This window comes from Delphinus delphis, chromosome 16 (assembly GCF_949987515.2).
Source record: "Delphinus delphis chromosome 16, mDelDel1.2, whole genome shotgun sequence".
Taxonomy (NCBI): domain Eukaryota; kingdom Metazoa; phylum Chordata; class Mammalia; order Artiodactyla; family Delphinidae; genus Delphinus; species Delphinus delphis.
Genome location: NC_082698.1, coordinates 46,244,636 through 46,263,370, shown reverse-complemented (window position 1 = coordinate 46,263,370; position 18,735 = coordinate 46,244,636). Strand labels below are relative to the sequence as shown.

At 50.6% G+C, this 18,735-nt stretch overlaps 1 protein-coding gene across 1 annotated transcript in view; it reads right to left on the bottom strand.

The window, feature by feature from the left end:
* Positions 1-545: 545 nt before the first annotated feature.
* The window catches only part of DRGX (dorsal root ganglia homeobox), a 30,721-nt gene continuing 12,531 nt past the window's right edge, over positions 546-18,735 (bottom strand). The window contains exon 6 of the mRNA XM_060033682.1: positions 546-811. Within this exon, the coding sequence (XP_059889665.1) occupies positions 546-811 (266 nt within the window). The remainder of the gene's footprint in view (positions 812-18,735) is intronic.

Genomic DNA, 18,735 nt, shown 5'->3' with positions numbered 1-18,735 from the left:
TCCTCCAGCATGAGAAAGGATGGCATTGCTGCTAGTCTTGGCAGAGGGAAGAGAGTTGGTTGGGATCACACCAGTTTCCTGGTTCTTAATGTAAGGGGGGACAGTCCCATTTCATAGCATGAGACTTAGCTCTGGGCGTCTCTCAAAGATGACCCATACCATGGTTTTTTGGGTTGATGAGGCCTTCAAAGGTGGCCCAGGAGAGGGACAGGAAGGTGATGGGGTGAATAACTCTCCTTCCCTCCAGACTTCTGGGCCAAGATGGAAACCCCAGGGGTCTCACCACGGAGCAGACTCTGGTACCCATGAGTACCATTGGGACCTGTCGCCAAAGAAAACAAAACAGGACAAAACAGCCCCGCTGGCGGGACTCCAGAGGCACTCTCCAGAGACCAGGGAGCTGTGGGTCTCGCTTCCTTTCCTGAGTCCGAGAGGAGGCCCTGGGCAGCAGGCTTCTTCCTCGCTCTTTGGAGAGTTTTCCATGGGGGCTGAGGCTGGGAGAAGCAAAGGGGGGAGGGCACGGTGGGCTTGGGCACTCGGGACCCTCATACACTCTTCTCACCCTCGCTCTGTTCCTTGCTGGGAGGGGTCTTGTCCTGGCTGCCGTCGGGGGGCGCCGGCTTGGCCGCAGGGCTGGGGCTGCTGCTGCTGGACGGCAGGAGGTTGGCCGACTGCAGGACGGCCTCCGAGTGCTCACGAGCTTTCATGCGCAGGGCTGCCACGCTGGCTGTGCGGTTAGTCTGACAGCCGTAGGGGGGGAGGAAGGAGAGCCCCATGGGGTCTGGGACACAGCAAGAGCACAGTGGGCCCCCTGGAAGAAGGAGAAACAACAGGCTGCCATCACTGTCCACATTTCGCTCTCTCAGACTTGGGTGCGGGCAAGGGGCTGATTGATCCTGTTTGGTTCCAAACACTAAAGGGAGAGGTAACAAGTGCTCAGGACCCCAAAGATGTACAGCTCAAGAGATCCAAGGGATTACCAGAGTATCAGGGAGAACCGACCAGTCTTGGCTCCCTTACCAACCAGCTGTGTGGCCTTAGACCAGTATCTTGACTTCTCTGAGCCCGGGCTTTTCCTTCTGTAAAATGAAATGATCCCCACCTCACAGGATCATTATGAGGATCCAGTGAAGCAATGCCACACACCACAAACTACGTGTCAAAGCACCCCTAAGAACTCACAAGGGCCCTGCAGGGATATTTTAAATTTTCAAAGGCAAGGGGAAGCCAGCCGCATCTGCCGGACACCGTGAAGCTGCTGGACGAGGCAGCTCACAGCTTCATCAGGAGATCTCACTGCACTCCCTTCAAGGATGTCATACATTTGTGAAGCTGGATTTTGCAAGTACCACACAAAAATCCACACGGAACATAAAATGAGGGGTGGTGGCATCCAACCTGATTCTGCAGTTAGAGAAGCCATGCAGAGCCCATTGGTGTAATCCCATTAGAAAGTAATGGTAGCTATTTAAGAATAAAAGAAAAATATTACTTTTCTTTCAATTTATAAGTGATATTTTTCAAATGGCTACTAAGTTGTTGGGACATAAACACTCACTGAGTTACTTGGACCTAACCATTTAATGAACAGAACTGGTAGGTATTTTTTATGGCCCAGGAGAGTCACGAAACATTAACCTGAGGTTCAAGGGACCCTCAGGGCACCGTGAGCTAAGGTTTGAGAAGCTCAGATGGCCTCAGTTTGGAAAGCACTCAGCACAGGTCCGATGTGTGAAATGGGACGTAGGAACAATTGCCTGGCCCCGAGCATGCCGGCCAGCACTGCATAAACCACTCCAGGGACAGGGCCGGTGTTGAGGAGCCTCCCTTCTCACAGGTCACCCTCAAAGGTGCATTTATTCAATGACTGGCCCATGAACACCTGGCACTGGTCTCGACCCTAGTGACCACTCAGCAGGAATAAGGCAGCAAGATCCCCGGCCTCATGGAGCACAGCTCCGGTGGAGAGGCACACCACAGCCCAGGCATCCCTCGTGCAAAGGCAGGCGGCAGTAAGTGCTATTTAAAACGGGAATGGAGTGTGATGCTTGGTAGATACCTGAGGGCAACGTCAGAGAAACAGACACGTGAAGGCCCAGGAGAGAGCACAACAGTCGGGGAGGAGACCAGTGCAATGGCACCGAAGTGGGGAGAGCACGGCTCAGAGAGCAGCAGGGCATTCCGAGTGACCAAAGCCAGAGGCTACAGGGGAGGAGGACAGCGGATGAGTCGGGGGCCACCAGGGCCAGGCGGGACGCAGGGAGGGGAAGCCCCAGCGGGCTTGAGTAGAGAGTGTCTGGAGCTTCACTGCATCGGGGAGAGGAGGGGGAGGCTAGTGCAGTAACGCAGGCCCAGCTGATGGCGGCTTGGCCCAAGGTGACTAGAGGGGAGGTGATGAGAGGTGGCCAGATGCTGGGTTTATGCTCAAGGTTAGCACCTGTGCAAATTGTCCTTGGACTGCAGGTGGAGGCTGATGGAAAAGAAGGAATCACAGACGACACCTAGGTTTGGGCCTGAGCACCCGAATGAATGAATGAAGGTGCCATTTCCAAGATGGGGAAAAACAGAGAGAAAGGTGTGTGTGTGTGTGTGTGTGTGTGTGTGCGCGCGCGTGCGTGCGTGCATGTGTGTGCATGCGTGTGTGTGCGCGCGTGCGTGTGTGTGTGCACATGCATTCGTGTGTGTGTGTGTGCGTGTGTGTGTGTGTGAGGGGATATGGAGAGTCTGGCCGTGGAATCCTGAGGTCCTGATGGCTATCCAAGTTCTGAGGGGACAGGTGAGCAATGCTGACACCACCACAAGTGCAGGTGTGGTGGCCGGAGTCACAGACCTGCACCCAGATTGGGTGGGTGGACACGGCTGCTGACATGACATAATTTGAGAGACTTCCTGAGTCTCTGGACAGGTCAAACGGTGCCCCATGCACCACGTGTGATTCCTGCAGGAGATGAGCATCGCCACAGCCTCCGCCCCCAGCCGGCTCCGGAGCCCCATCCCACCAGGGCAGCAGGAGACGGTGCGCCGTGGCCCTGCCAAGGACAGTTAGTTGGGAGTCAGTGCCTGTCCCAGAGGCCTGAGACCTGGGAGGGGCCGGCAAGGCCAGCCCTCCAGGCTCCACCCACCCCTTGACTCTTCTGAAAGTGCAGCACCAGCTTTGGGAGAAGCAGCATTGCGAATAGGGAGTATTTTGGGACCAAAATCCGTATTTGTTGAATGAATCCAAGTTCCTCCCTGTGACCTTCAAACCCTTGAGTGCTGGGGCCCCCACTGCCCTCTCGTCCTCCTTCTCATGTGCCGCCCAGGCCTCCTTTCAGATGCTCAAACCACCGTCACAGCGAAGCCCTACACAGGAGCTGTACTCGCTAGAGCAAACACGTGTAGGTACCAGGCACCGCGCTTGTAAGCACACCATGACTTCACGCATCTCAGCTTTGGAACAATCCTAGGAAGTTGGCTCTGTGATTATCCCCTTTTGCAGATGAGGAGACTGAGGTTAAATAGTAAGTGGCAGAGCCGGTCATCACACCAGGCAGAGGGCCGGCTCCTTAACCAGCGTGTCCCTCCATCTGGAAAGAGGACACGTTCCTCCCCCTCCCTTGGGCCCTTGGCCGAGCTCTGCCTGGGAGTGAAGATACCCTCCCTCCGGCTTGGGGCTCCCTCTATGCCTTTAGGGCTCCATTTGACCATCATGTCCTCAGGGGGCCCTTCGGGACCTCCTCATCCAGGGCAGGATCCCCCGTTACGCTCCGTCAGAGCTTCACCCTCACATCTTCAGGCACTGGCCACAGGCGGTAAGTGGATCCTCAATGGTTTGTGACTGCTTTCTTGTCTACGTGCCCCTACAAACCCCCAAGGGGGCAAGTATTTTTCTGCTTCATTCACTACTTTGTCCCCAACACCTAGCACAGTGCCTGGGACGGGCCAGGCCTATGGGAAACATCTGTGGCAGGAAGGAGGGAGGCAAGGGAGGGCCGCCCAGCCCCGGGGCCCACGTGTAGAATCAGCCTTCAGCTATGCCAGCAGCTGGGACGTTGCCACCCTCCTTTCCTGGGGACAGCCTTCCCTGTGCCGCAGCCAGGCTCCTTTCTCTCTCGAAGCACATTTGGGCATCTTTCTCTTCCTTTCCAAGCCTGTCAGAGGCAAAAGGAAGCTCACCCTTACCAGTACCTAGTGTGGCCTCTCGTCACCATTCTGGCTGCCCTGAGGGGAGGGCATCACTCAGCCCCATGTTCCAGGCAAGGAAACGAGACTCCAGTAACTGCCCAAGTTCTCACAGTTCATGACAGAAGTGGGACCAGAACCTTCCGGTGGCCTTTCCCTTCTCCTCTAGTCTAATAGGAGGTTAACGCGCGGCCATCACTTCCTGCCTCAGTCTTGACGGAGGGGCCAGTACAGCAGGCAGCAGATGGCAAGATGAGCGCGAGATGAATCACAAGTGCCCAGTTTACACAGGAAATCCCGAGAGCCCGTTCCACACCCCACACCCCTGGCTGACTCTAGCCTGGTCACGTTTCCAGAGACAGCAGGAAACAAACAAAAAGTTACATGGGGTCAAACCCTGTTATCCTGATGGTCCCACTTCTCCCAGTGGCTCAAACAGACAGCTGCACGCTGACAGCAGTCTCAGCCCGTGCGTGGGCTTGGTCCTGGCTGGGAACAGTGCCTGTGCCCTGAGCCTGGGGGGCCATCCCGAGGGCGAGGACCCTCCCTTCAGGGGAGGCCCTCCTCCCCTCCAAGTCCTTCCTGAGGGGAGCTCATGTGGGAAGAGAACAGAGCACAGTGAACCCTCTCAGCAGTGGGAGCTTGACTGAGGCTACGGGCTTTGGGGGACCTGCAGGGGCCACAGTCTCCAGGCCCAGGCCTGAGCAGCTGACCCCAAGTCAGGCCAGCCCGAGAGGGGCACAGACTCAATGTGCATGTCTCGGGCTGGTTCTTGTCCCCAGCAAGGCCTTGCTCTGATGTAACATCAAAGAAGGAGTTAACTAGTCTGTGACTCAGTGATGAGCATGTCACCTGCAAGATGAAGAAGTGCCACTTGGACAAGACAGAGCCTCCTGGATCCACAGCTGCACCTGCTAGGTCACACCTGCAGCAGGCAAGTCCCCGCAAAAGCCACCAATAACTAGCAATATATTCCTGGCCCACAAAACCCAGATTCAGAGGTAAAGAAATAAGTTAACTCACAGAATGGAGGCTGCAGGAGGGAGAGAGTCTGTGTGGTTCGCCTAGTTCACCCCCTACACTAGACATGGGGAAACCAGGGACCAGATGAACCCAATGACTCTGGGACACCCTGGTTTAAAACTGTAAGGGCTATGCATACAGTGGAATATTATTTGGCCTTAAAAAGGAAGGAAATTATGACACAGGCTACAACGTGGATGAACCTCAAGGACATTATGCTAGGTGAACTAAGCCAGTCAGAAAAAGACAAATTCTGTATGATTCCATTTGTATGAGGTACCTAGAGTAATCAGATTCATAGAGACAGAAAGTAGAATGGTGGTTGCCAGAGGCTGAGGGTATGGGAGTGAAGAGTTAAGGTGTAATGGGCACACAGTTCAGTTTGGGAAGATGACAGAGCTCTGGAGATGGATGGTGGTGACGGTTAATGATGTATAATATATATAATATCAAGCACATGTAAAATAATAAGGACATATTCAACACTTCTGAACTATATGCTTAGACATGGTGAAGACAGAAAATTTTATCATGTGTGTATTTTACCACAATTAAAACTAAAATAAAATAAAATAAATTCTTAAAAAAAAACTGTAAGAGCTAAAAGAGAGTTCAGGTCAAGGTCATCGGGAAAATGAGGATCGCTCAAGGCTGGAACTCCTTCTTGCCCCTCCAGTGGGTGAGGACCCCCAAAGTGCCTCAGGCCACCCACACACATTTGTGAGAGGCACCCTCAACCGATCTCACCCACCCCATCTCTGGCCGAGGAAGTATCACGCAATTTGTACACCTGCCTTGAGCCCTGCCTCTGTCTCATGACTGCACTGTGCCCTTTGGGTGGGCATTTCTAAAGCAGGGCAACAGACCGTGAGAGGTGCACCCAGGCCAACAAAAGTCTTTGGCACGAAGCCCCTCACAGACGTCAACCTCTTTCCTCATCAACACCCCAAGTCTGAACAACAGCTGAGTGTCCATCAAAGGGGGGCAATACTCATAGGTGGACTCAAAAACATCTGAACAGCTACCTGGAGGAATGCTGAAAAGTGAGCCACCGGGAGTCGCCTCCTCTCCACACTGCCCTGCCCTCCCTGGATGAGAACATGGAAGACGTGCCGACCCAGACAGCAGATGCCAGCAAGACTAAGAGAGGCCATCTGGACAGCAGACAAGATCAAAGGCGAACAAGGAGACAAATCTCATTCGATGATATTTATCAGGGAAACGTGTGAAGTCTGTGCTCTGCACCCAAGGATCCAACTGTCGAGAGGGGGATGTGTCTCTGCAGTAGAGCACGTGGTCCACATGACTTCACAGTAAGTTCACTGTGACGCCATATTGTGTGGGTTGCCGAGGCAGAAGCTGCAGGAAAAGGGAGGGGAAAGTCATGGTCAGACCGTCAGGCCAGAGGGAGGGAGTTGGGGGGAGGAGGGAAAAGTGAAAGAACCGGGGCCATTTAGGCACAGTGGATATGAGGTAACTGCCTCTCTCTGGGGGTGGGTTGAATAGAAGCAGTGGGTGGAGTGAGAGAAAGAAGGGTTTTCTTTTCTTTACCGTCAGCGTGCTATGCATGTGTGGTGGGCTCTCTCTGGGAGGTGATGGGTTTCTGGTCATAATATCCTGAAGCTCCCTTGACAGGATGTTGTAGAAATCTTCATGCACAATATGGGCTATTGGACAAGTTTTTTAATCCCTTTCAACAAAAAAATGAGTGGTTTTAGAATGGGATGTGAATTACAAAGCTAAGTTTTTCTTCCAATTTTAACGTGTGTTCAGAATTTCAATTGATTTCGGTTGAACTTAAATTGTCCAACAAACAGCGTCTGCCTTAACCATTTTTAACACAGGAAAAAAAAGTGATTCCTACAAATAGGATCCTTTTAGACCTAACTCTTGATTTCTCCATGATTTCACAGTACCAACAGCAGTACGAGATTTCTCCATGTGCCTCTGCCTAAAAAACTTCATCAACCTGGAGCACTACTGAAAACCAGTAGTAGCAAAATAGGGACGCATCCTTTGCAATGTTCAGGGTAGCAGATGAACAGATAGTTACCGAGAAAAAAAACCAGACTCCAAAACGCATGCGCTTTTCCCATGAAAAGCAGTCTCAAAGCCCTCACCACGTGCTGAAAGACTCTTCCAAGTGCACTGCTAACATAAGTTGTTTGTCTTACAAGGCTGCCGCAAGCTTGAAAGCAAGCTTGAAAGGTAATAGCAGAAACATTAATGGGTAATATTGAGAAAAGAGACAAAAAATTATAAAACAGCCCCCAAAATTAACATGCACAGTAACCTGGGGCCATTTAGTACAAGGCAAGCAAAGTAGCACGTCTCAGGATGGCCGGAAGTCATCCATCACCGGACAACAACAGGAACCATCACAAGAGATGACGTTTGAAAGGGCTTTGAAAACCGAACAAAGCTTGCGTCTATTAATGATGGGGCGACACAGAGTCGGCCGTGAGAGAGGCTCTGTCCTCCTCTTTATTATGTCAGGGTGGTGACAGACACTTTAGAAAATGTCTACCCCAAAACCAAGTCATAATTATCAAAATCCTATAACACGAGAGTGGCGATAAGACATCTCTGGGGTCTGAAAGCCGGATACAGCCTGCTGAGGAGGAAGAAAGTGGGCTTTGAAGTCTGGCTGCTGACTCCACCGTTAACTAGTCATGGGACTTCTTCTCACCAACTTTCCAAGCTCCAGCTTCCTCATCTGTAAGAGGAGGTAATACACCTACCTTAGGAGAAATTCTATAAAGGACCTAGCACTAAGTCCTGCAACAATTATTATTTCCATGACCCCATACAAAATAAAGGGCAAGAATAAGTCACAATTCACAGCTTATTCAAGTTACGCATTCAATTCAGCGGCCGGCGAAGAACTCAGTTGCTCTGAGCATCCCCGGGAGGACACGAAGAATGAACAGTGCCTCGAGATGCGTGACTGTGCTGTGAGCATCCTCCACCCTGCGTATCCCTACACTGTTTTCACAGCTGTGTGGGTTCATTGGCGAAGGCTTTTCCATGAGACCAAATAGTAGAAACATTTATTCTGCCAATAGAATCTTGAGGAGTAAGCCAAACAAACTTTAAAAGTCTCATCTTTTAATAACCAGATTTCCAGACTTGGGGCTCTAGTTTTCTTTTCTTTTCTTTTCTTTTCTTTTTTTAATCTATCAAAAAGCTACAATCACCAATGGGCTAAAAATTAAATTAGCTACAAAGGAAGTCATCCCCATGTGGCACATAGCACCAAAAAACTATGAATAACCTGACCGCCCGATACGAGAGACTTGATTGAATAAGTTATAATTGCCATGTTGAACGCACTGAAGCTATGACAAAATTATGTTGTAGGAGGATATTTGGTGCCATAAAAAAAAAATAATAAAATATTAAGTTTAAAAAGTAGGTTAAGAAACAGTAAGTCAAAATGATCCCTTTTTGGTGTAGGTGTATATATTTATATACATACATATACATATATACACAATACATACATATATTTGCATAGTACATACGTATATATGCATACGTGCAGCCATACACCATATCCATATGTGGTCACAAGTATGTATAATATACAATTTTATTTAGCAACAGAAAATATTTATAAATTTAAACTTTTTAATTAAAATTTAAAAATTCTAAATAAGTTCTAAACTAAATAATTTTTTTTCTTTTGGCTGTGTGGCTTGCAGGATCTTAGTTCCCCGACCAGGGATTGAACGCAGATCCCCGACAGCGGAAGCACCGAGTCCTAACCACTGGACCGCCAGGGAATTCCCTAAAATACATACATTTATTAGCGATATATATTTATAAATGGGAAGAAAGCAAACGTACCAGTAGCAAATATTCATAGTGGTTGATTCTGGATGCTAAGATTACAAATGATTTTTATATTTTTCTTTGGGTTTTGCTGTACTTTCCACTTTTTCTAAACTGGCCAAGTATTACTCTCACAATAAGAGTGTCTTTTTTGTGACTCATGATTTCCCTTCTCCTTTCATTCAAATGATGGGATAGACGCTCTCCTTTAGGGCAGAGTTCCACTGAGGTTTCTAAGGAATAAGAACTGTACCCTCAGCACCCGGCTGAGACTCCACGACTGCTAATGGCTTCAGTCTGCTCTAGAGTAACTGACTGGCGAACATGGAGCTGAGGGCTGACCATGGAAGACCCACCAGGAACATCCTGTCTATCTCCCGTTCGGCCGGGATCGAAGTCAGTGATCCCTGGCATGGGACGCGACCAACCATCAGCCAGCAAAGCCCTTAAAAGGCCACAATTTCTTCCCTCTCACCCTACCATGCATGCCATCACCAAAGCCTGTACAAGAGCCTCCAAGCCCCCAAATGCAGCCTGAAAATTATGTTGTTTGAAGAACTTGCTACCTCTCGGACACTAAATTAAAACACACAGTTAGATTTCCATTAAGTTACAGCAAATTCTGCTGCATTGATTGAATCGGCCTACATTCCTATATGACATCATGCTTTAAAGGCTTGGCCTGAACATAAATACTTAATGTAATAAATACAGTCTGAAATAGTTGATCTCCTTGGCAGTTTAATTGATCTACTACAGAGACTGACAGGAAAAATTAAGTTAGTTCTGTCTCCTCTCTGCCGAAAGCACATTTTCACCATAGAAAGGCACATGAATGATAATTTTGGTTACAGGTAGAGCTCTCACACATCGATTTCTTGTCGAACGTTCAGGTTAAGGGTAAGGAGTATGGAGCAAGGAAATGAGTAAGTGGATTTATGAGACCTTTCACATAAATACTACAGTTCATTTCTCTTTTTTTGCTTTATAGCAAAGTAAATAAATGAATAAAGATATTCTGTGATTCCTAATACCAGTTCCTTACAGTTTACAAGGAATATTCGGGTGGCAGTGTTAGTAGACGCCTGCAGTATTCAGGCAGAGATTTTTAGATGCAGTGGCTAAGCGTGTTCACCAGTAATCAAATACACAACAGGGTCCAATTCACTCCTGGGTGACTACTACCACAGAACCCCCAAAGTGCTTTCTCCTGTACCTGTGTGACGGTTTTGATTGCCTCTTTACCATGAGTTGTGTTTATTTTTGTACCCACCGCACCTCCCAAACTTGCAGGGTAAGGGCTTTCACCTATGTCACCCACACAGCCCTGATCGCAGAGCTAATATTTCCAATGTGGGTACAAAGTAAGCACTTGAATGTTTGGGGGAGGGAGAAAAGGAGGGAGAGTCTATCTTTTCTGACTGAGGGGGCATATTTTAATTGCTCAAAGGTTGCCAACTCCCAGGTTCTAAGCTTCCTCTATACCCCATGGAAAGAAAAACTATGGTCATCACAGAGTTACCCAATCTGATTAATGCCAAAATCCCCAGGTTAATTTGGCAGGTTATGCTGGAGGAGTGGACTCGAAATCCCTCCCTGTCGTAATTCCACGTGTGCACGCACTGTCCCAACATCTGCTTATTCACTCAGCAAATGCTCCCTGACAGGAGTCAGCTCAGCCGACCGTCCCTCATGCTGTGACCCAGTCTCGGGGCCAGCGCCAATGTCCCATTTCTGCTTGGATACCTTTGAAGGGGCGAGCAAATGATGACAGCACCCAGATTCAAGGACCCTGGCACAGCCAGAGGAGCAGCAGGGACACGCGTTCTAGGTGATCCGATGCCAATGAGCGGCACCCTCCCTCCCGGCGGCTGCCAGAACCCTGGACGGGCAGCCTGCTTCCCTGCTGCCTCTGGGCACAAGCCAGGAGCCCTCTGCTCAGCTCCCTGCCCTCCAGGGCCCCATTGATTAGCAGGAAGGGTAAACCCATCAGCACCCATAGGAAATGGCTTCTGGAAAGTGAGTTGCAGTTTTTAAAGCCAGAGAATGATAGCAGGGGCCTGTAAAAGGAACGGAATCAATACAGGGTGTGGGGAGCTGGCAGGTGGGACACTTGGGTCCCTGGCTTGTCTTACCTCTGGCAGAGGCACTGTGTGACCTTGGGCAGTCCTAGCCCCTCTCTGAGCCTCAGTTTCCCCCACTGTATCCTGGAGAAGTGGTGGTAACATACACATCAAGGAGATTCCTTACAAATGTTCAGTGCTGGGGTTCTCCACCCCTGCCTTCCTGACATCGGCTAGGCACCGAGAGGCTAGGGCTGACCAGACCACCTCCCCCATGAGGACAGACCATGTCCTGGCCCTCAGGTGCCCTGTTCCCCAAACACCTGCACCTTCAGAAATAAGCCAGGAGCCCCTGCAAGGCTGTGCTGCTTTCCTGAAGCTGCACACACCGCGGACCTCAGGCTGAGAGCCTCTCCCATTGAGGAGTGAACGCCTGCAGGAAGCGGGATCCTCTGCCCCAGAAATCCAAGCCCAGACCCTAATCAGATCCCAGGTGATCTCTTGGCCTCATCCTCATAACCCTAACAACAATCACCAGCGCCTACTGGGCACTTGGATGTGCCAGGCACAGATACACACGCTACAGACCACAGGCAATATTGGGTATGGCCATGACGACCCTCATTTTACAGATGAGGAGACTGGGGTCTCCCCTAAGTTGGCCTTATAAAGGGAAGGAGGCAGTGAAGGGCCATGGCTGGTCTGACTCCAGAGCCTGGGCTCATCTTGAGGCCACACCATCCTCTCCAAGGACCGTGGCTCCATCCAACCTCACACTTTGTCCCTTCCTCAAACAGCCAGCCTCAGTGCCTTTGCTCATGCTCTTCTGTCAGATGCCTGGAGTGCCCACACCCACTGGTCAGCTCCTACAGCTCCTTCAAGCCCAACTCAAGCATTTCCTCTGGAAAACCTTCCTCATTCCTACAGAGAAAGAGTTCCTCCCTCCTCTGGGCTTCCCCCACACCTTGCATGCCCTTGTTGGCCTCTATGAGGGCACGTGACAGTGTCACAAGTGTCTCTCTCTCCAAGCCCACGCCCAGTCTTGAGCCCCTTAGGGTAGGGTTGTATCTAATTCATCAAAGGATGCTCAGCCCCCCATTCAGAGGCTGACAAAGTAGGGTGCTCAGTGGGTACTGAATGAAGAACGGAAGCCTCCAGCAGTTTCTGGGGCCCAGCAAGTGGTCCGCAGTACAGGGCCAAGGCCAGTGGACTGGGGTCTCCTAAGTGAGGCGGGTCTCCCAGGGCCAGAACAGCACGACTTTCTTTCCTTCTTTCCCCAAACGTCACTACCTTTTACTCGGCACCAGACCAGACCCTGTGTAAGGGGCAGAGGTAAGTGGTTTGGAAAGATCTAGAGGTGAGTCAGATAAGGCCAGTGCTCTTAAGGTGCTTATAGTCAGGATTGGGAAGTTGGATGGGTTCAAAAATAAACATCCCAACTCATGTCACGAGGCCAGAGTATCCTCAATACCTATAGAGTCAGTCTCTACAGAGGGCCTTCAATGAACCACCCTCCCAGTATTCACACCGGTGCGCGGTTCCCTCCACCTAAGTCTGGGCCGGCTCTGTGAGCAGCTTTAATCAATAGAATACAGCAGAAGTGACACTGTGCCTGTTCTAAGTGTAAGTCTTAACAAGACCTGGCATCTTCTGCTTTTACATTCTCAGGATCCAACCTCCATCCAACTGCCACCATGGGGAGAGAGAGAGAGAGAGAGAGAGAGAGTGCTTCCAGCCTCCCAGCATCCCTGCCAAGGCACCAGGCACAGAAGTGATGCCGTCTTGTATGTATCAGTCCCAGCTGCCATCTGACTGCAACCTCATGAGACGCCCCAGGCAAAAGCAGCAGCAGAACTGCCCGGCTGAGCCCAGCCAGTCCTTGGAATCGGGAGAGATAATAAAACAGCTGGGCAGTTCTGCTGCTGCTTTTATTATACTAAGTTGGGGGGTAAAGTAAAACAATACTGGAGCCTGGAATGGAGATTATAAGAAAAAGAAAATTATGAGCCAATTTCTTCATGATCATAGATGAAAATACCCTAAACAAAATGGCAGCCAATCCAGCTATATATAGAAAGGATAACATGTCACATCTAATTTGGGTTTATTCCAGGGATGCCCAGTTGGTTTAACATTAAACAATCAATCAGTGTAATTTACTGCATTAATATATTGAGAAATAAAAATCATGTGATTGTCTCAACAGCAGCAGAAAAAGTATTCGATGAAATTCAACATCCACTTATATTCATGATTTTTTAAAAGAATAATTAAAATACAACTCTCAGAAAACTAGGGCAAGAGAAAAATATCTTCACTTGATAAAGGGTATCTTAAAAATAAAAAGGCAGACAGCAAACACGATTGTGAAACTGTGAGAGCTTCCCCCTGAGATCAAGAATAGGGCATAAGCCCAGGGTCAGTCACAAAGACCAGATATTGTAGGATTCCATTCAATGAGATATCCACAATGGCAATAGCAGAATGGCCACAATCTATAGAGACAGAAATATTAGTGGTAACCTGGGGCAGGGAGGGTTGGGGGAAATGGGGACTGACTGCTAATAGGTCTGGGGTGATGAAAATTTTCTAAGGTCAATTGTAGTGATGGTTTCCCAACTCTTGACTATACTAAAAATCACTGAGTTGTACATTTTAATGGATGAATGGTATGGTATGTGAATTGTATCTCAATAAATCTGTTATTTAAAAAAAAAAAAACAAGGCAAGGATGCCTATTATCACCACTTCTATTCAATACTGTACTAGAGGTTATGGCCAGACAAAAGCGAGCACAGCCAGATCAAAAAAAAAAAGAGAAATAGGGCTTCCCTGGTGGCGCAGTGGTTGAGAGTCCGCCTGCCAATGCAGGGGACACGGGTTCATGCCCCGGTCCGGGAAGATCCCACGTGCCGCGGAGCGGCTGGGCCCGTGCATGGGCCATGGCCGCTGAGCCTGTGCGTCCGGAGCCTGTGCTCCGCAGCGGGAGAGGCCGCGGCAGTGAGAGGCCCGTGTACCGCCAAAAAAAAAAAGAGAGAAATAAAAACTATAGTCTGCCCTTCCGTATCCGCAGGTTTCGCATCCCCAGATTCAACCAACCAATTGAAATCGATCCGCCAGTTGCTTGAATCCAGGGATATGAAACCCACGGATATGGAGGGCCAACTGCATTCATTATACCACCACATTTTATATAAGGGACTCAGGATGGGTGGGTTTTGGTATGGGGGTCGCGGAGGTCGTCCTGGAACCAATCCCCCACGGATACCCAGGGATGACTGTATAAGGATTGGGAAGGGAGAGGCAAACCGTCTTTATCGGCAGATGATCTGAGCATGTACACAGAATATCGTTAAGAATTAACAGCTAAACCTAATTACATGGATAAATCTCCCAAACATAATGCCGAGTTAAAGTAGCCAGGCACGAAAAATACAACCTGTATGATTCCATTTATATGTGTACACATGTACGGTTCAAAAAAGTTCAGACTAGACAGTAGCGTTTCTGAATGCCTACGCAGGTGGTCAGCAAAGCTGCATTACCATAAAAGTCAGCACAGTGGTTTCCTTTAGGGGGAAGAAAAGTGACATTAGTAGAAAGGGGCACAGGGATTCGGGGGCTTCTGGGGTGCAGGCATAGTTCCAAAGGAAGGGTAGCACATGGGTGCTTAAAATCATTCATTAAGTTCTAGATGCATGTTTTCTGAGTTTTTGATTAACATACTTCATAATAAAACAATTTTAATTGTTTATTTAGATTGTGATTTTTTTTCTTTAATCACAGCACAGGAAAAAGTGATTAAGAGAATTAGGGGGAAAATGTTTTCAGGGGACTTGAAGGAGGAAGAGGCTGCCTCCGGCTCTGAGTTTAGCCCTGGTGGGCAAATGTTCATTGGCCAATAAAGCCCTTCCAGTCTCAGACTCTGGACACTTTACCCTGGCCTGGAAGCCCAAGGGCCAACGCCAACGTGAAGCAGGGAGGGCACATTCTTGGGTAACTAAGGGGCCCTGCTCTCAAGAAGGACATGACCAGACCCTTTCCCAGCACTGGACACCCTGCCCCTCGCCTGCCTGCTCGTCCTCACACACATGATGCAGGCCCAGGACTGCTACTCTGATCGCTAGCACTGACTGAGCACCCACTGCGTGCCAGGACATCTCCGTCAGTCCTCACGGCTTCCGAGGCCTGCATGGATGGAGCTCAGCTACGGAGGTGGGACCAGGTGTGTGTGCCTCCAGACTCCTCCCTGCCTGGGCCTCATGTGGGACCACAGGAGCCATCTGGCCTCGTCAGGAGCCGATGGAAGGTCAGCCGTGATGCCCCGCCCAGCTGGGGAGAGTGGCTGTGACTCCCGGGCATGAGCACGGACTGAGTTATGAAAGCTCTCCCCTGGCAGCCGTAATGAATTTCCACCTCACACCCAGCTCTCCGAATCACAGGTTAGAGGCAGCTGGGCCAAGTGCACCAGGGAGAAGGCCTCCGTTGACTGTGGCCCGTTCTGTGGCCAGCACTTCCCCGGAACAAACCCAAGCGCTTCCCTCGGCCATTAATAACTTCCTCTGCATTAATGAATTGTGAACAGGAGGCTGGCCATTAAGACAGTGCAGGAAAGCTCTTTGTGTTGCAAAGGCTTTTTCTCTGGACACCCATTATTGTTATGCAAACCCTGACTTCATGGGGTAGGGTCCCGCTGCCTTTTTATTTTTAAGTTTCCGTGGGACACTCAATCAGGAAACACACTGACTGCATGCCTGGCCAGGATGCGCGCTCTCTGACCACCCCAGAGTACAAAGCAAATTTGCAAATTTCCCCTGACCAGCAAATCCTACCAGGGACGGGAAGGAGCTCCCATCACAGCCAGCAATCAGAACAAGGAGGGGTTACGAGGAAAAGGTGAATGTCAGCAGCGATACAGTTCAGAAAAATGGGAGAAGTTTGGGAGAAAAGACATTTCAGTTGGTCTTTTAAAGATGAGTGGGACCCAGCGACTTGAAAATGAGGATGGAGGAATCTGATTAATAACGGTGTTGACTCACGCCTCCCACTGGTCCAACTCACACTCTCCACATTTGGTCCTATAAATCCAGTCCTGGGATGGTCAAGATCCCCAATTTACAGATGAAGAAGCAGAGGTAGAGATTCCCAGTACTTAACTCAAGACTTACATGGCCAGAGAATGGAAGAATGAGGATTCACACCAGGCAGGACGTCCACAGCCCTTGCTCAACGCTGCTGCGCTAGTTCACTGCTTGATAATTAAAGGAGGAAATTTCCACAAGTGCCTGGTTTTCAGTTACCTGGCTCTGTCACTGGTGGGCAGTTTTCTGGCCCCCTCTGATGGGCACAGCCCAATGCCCATCCACATCTCCCTGCCCAGCAGAGCGTGGAGGCAAGTCTGCCACACCTCTGCATATAGACACTCTGCTTACCCATCCACCCCAAAGGGGTCATAACCTCCTGTCCTTCAAGGGCGCCGGCCCCACCTCCCACCCTTCCCAGGCTCCAGATTGCTTGGGCAGCCTTGCTGACCTAGCCAGACCCATCCCTCTGTGAACACCCCCATCCACACGCTCCAACACTGAACCTGCTGAATAGGTGTCCCCAGGGCTCCAGCCCCAGAGCTGCATCTCAGCCACCTGCCCAAGCCTGGGGACCTGGCAGCGGAGCACAGTCCCCCAGCACAGCATGTGGCAGAAGGCGAAGCTCCGGAAGGTCTCTGCCCTCACCCCTTGGCCTGAGGCAGAACTGCCGAGCCAGCTCAGTGTGCGCTGTGGCAGTTCTGAGCTGTGCAGATTTTCCAAAGCCAGGGGTCGTTTCCAGCCTCATCTTGGTTTCCCTAGCTCTCGAGCTGCTTCCGAATCCCAGGCCCCTGCCTTCAACAGGTGTCTCCAGGGAATGAAAATTAGGGCCTCTAATTTCCTAAGAAAACCATAATCTGCTACTGACGTCTCAGTCTGGGTGCTAAAGCTCAGCAAAGCGGCTGCGCGACCTGTTCCTCTTCACCTTTTCTGGGCCACTTCCCCCACAACCTAAAAATAAAAAAGCAGAGTCTAGATCCACCAGCATGTTCTGGGCCACAGTCATGGAGCTGCCGGGGCCCAGCCCACCCGGCCGTTCACATTGGAAGCAGGGCTTGGTGACACCCCACAGCTCTGTGCTCTGGGACATCCCCCACCCCAGCACATTCCCTCTATATCCAGCACCCCGATCTGCCCCTGCTTGCCCTTTTCCTCCCCCCAGTGCCACCTGCTCCAGGAGCTGATAGCCAATATTCCAAGAATGCCCTTGTTTTCAGAGCACATTCAAAGCCAAAATGTTTCCAGGGACGTGAATTCAACAACTACTTAGAGGACCTAAGGAGTTCAAGGACCGGCACTCAAAGGAATTCAGCAAACCGTACTTCAACAACCCCCAGGCTCCCCTACAAACACACTTGGAGGCTCTCTCAATGTTTCCCTGGAAGAGACTTCACATCTGTCACAACAACACCTAGAACCGAAAGACCAGGACCCTCAACTCAGAGTCCTTCGACTTGTAACTCTATAGAATGCTCTGCAGGCAGTTAGCTCTGGGACCACTCGCTGGGAGGCTCCATGTGCCCCCAGGGAGAACCGATCCTGCCTGGGCACTGGGAGCCCGGATTCCCCTCACACCCAGGCCGGGTGCTGGCGTAGCACAGCTCAGCCTTGGCTTGGGTCCTCAAGCCCTGGGCTGGAGCCTCAGGGCTGGAGTCTCGGGATCGACACCGAGAGTGCTGTCTGGGGCAGGGCCAGAATAGTGGTGGCCTCTCCAGGACACCTGCTGTCTTTAGTCCAGGACCATAGGACCCCACTAGGACCACAAAGCCTGGGGAAGGAAACCTGAACACTGGTTTGAGTCCAGAAGCTGAAATTCACTTTGATTCTTTCTTGATGATTTGCAAGTTGCCTCAGGCCCGGAGAAGTGGGCTGGGATCTCTGGGCTGGAAGGGGCTGCGGCGCTCAGCTCACAATGGTTCTGGGCTCTGGGTGAGTCCAGACTCTTCCCCCAGGGCTCATGCCCAGTGGACTGCCAGCTGTCCTCACTTGCCAGGCAGAAGCAGGGTGGGGGTCAAAAGCCCCTAGCAACAGGTGCCCACCCAGAGGAATGAATGAATAAATCATGGCCAGAGGAAAGAGCACACCAGGATCCTGTGGAGATCAGCCTAGATCTCAAAGGGGAGACCTCGCCGATATGAGTGACCTGTGAGCAAGTGGCTTTCCCTCCGGGAACCTCAGCTTCTCGTTTGTAAAAAGACGGATGGGTACGGAAGCCCAGGTGTGTGCCTTCCAGCACACACGTGCGTGAAGCTCCTCACAGCTTGCTGAGGGGGCCCCCTGGTTGGCCAGAGGCCCCTGGAAGCAGAGCTCAGGCCACCAGCTCTGCCAGCACCTGGTCGCCCAGCCACCTCTGGGGGTGAACTCAGGAAAGGGAGGCCAGGTAACAGCCCAGAGGTCCGGGCACTGAGCCAGGCCTAGAAAATTGGGATTGCTCCTCTCTTGGGCCTAAACTGGGCCATGCACTTAACTTCTGTAGCTGGGGAACCCTCGGAGAAGAAGACGTAGGCTGCAAGAGTCTGCAAGATGTAGGCCTCAAACCACTTAACAAATGTTCCGGAAAACAATCGAGAGTT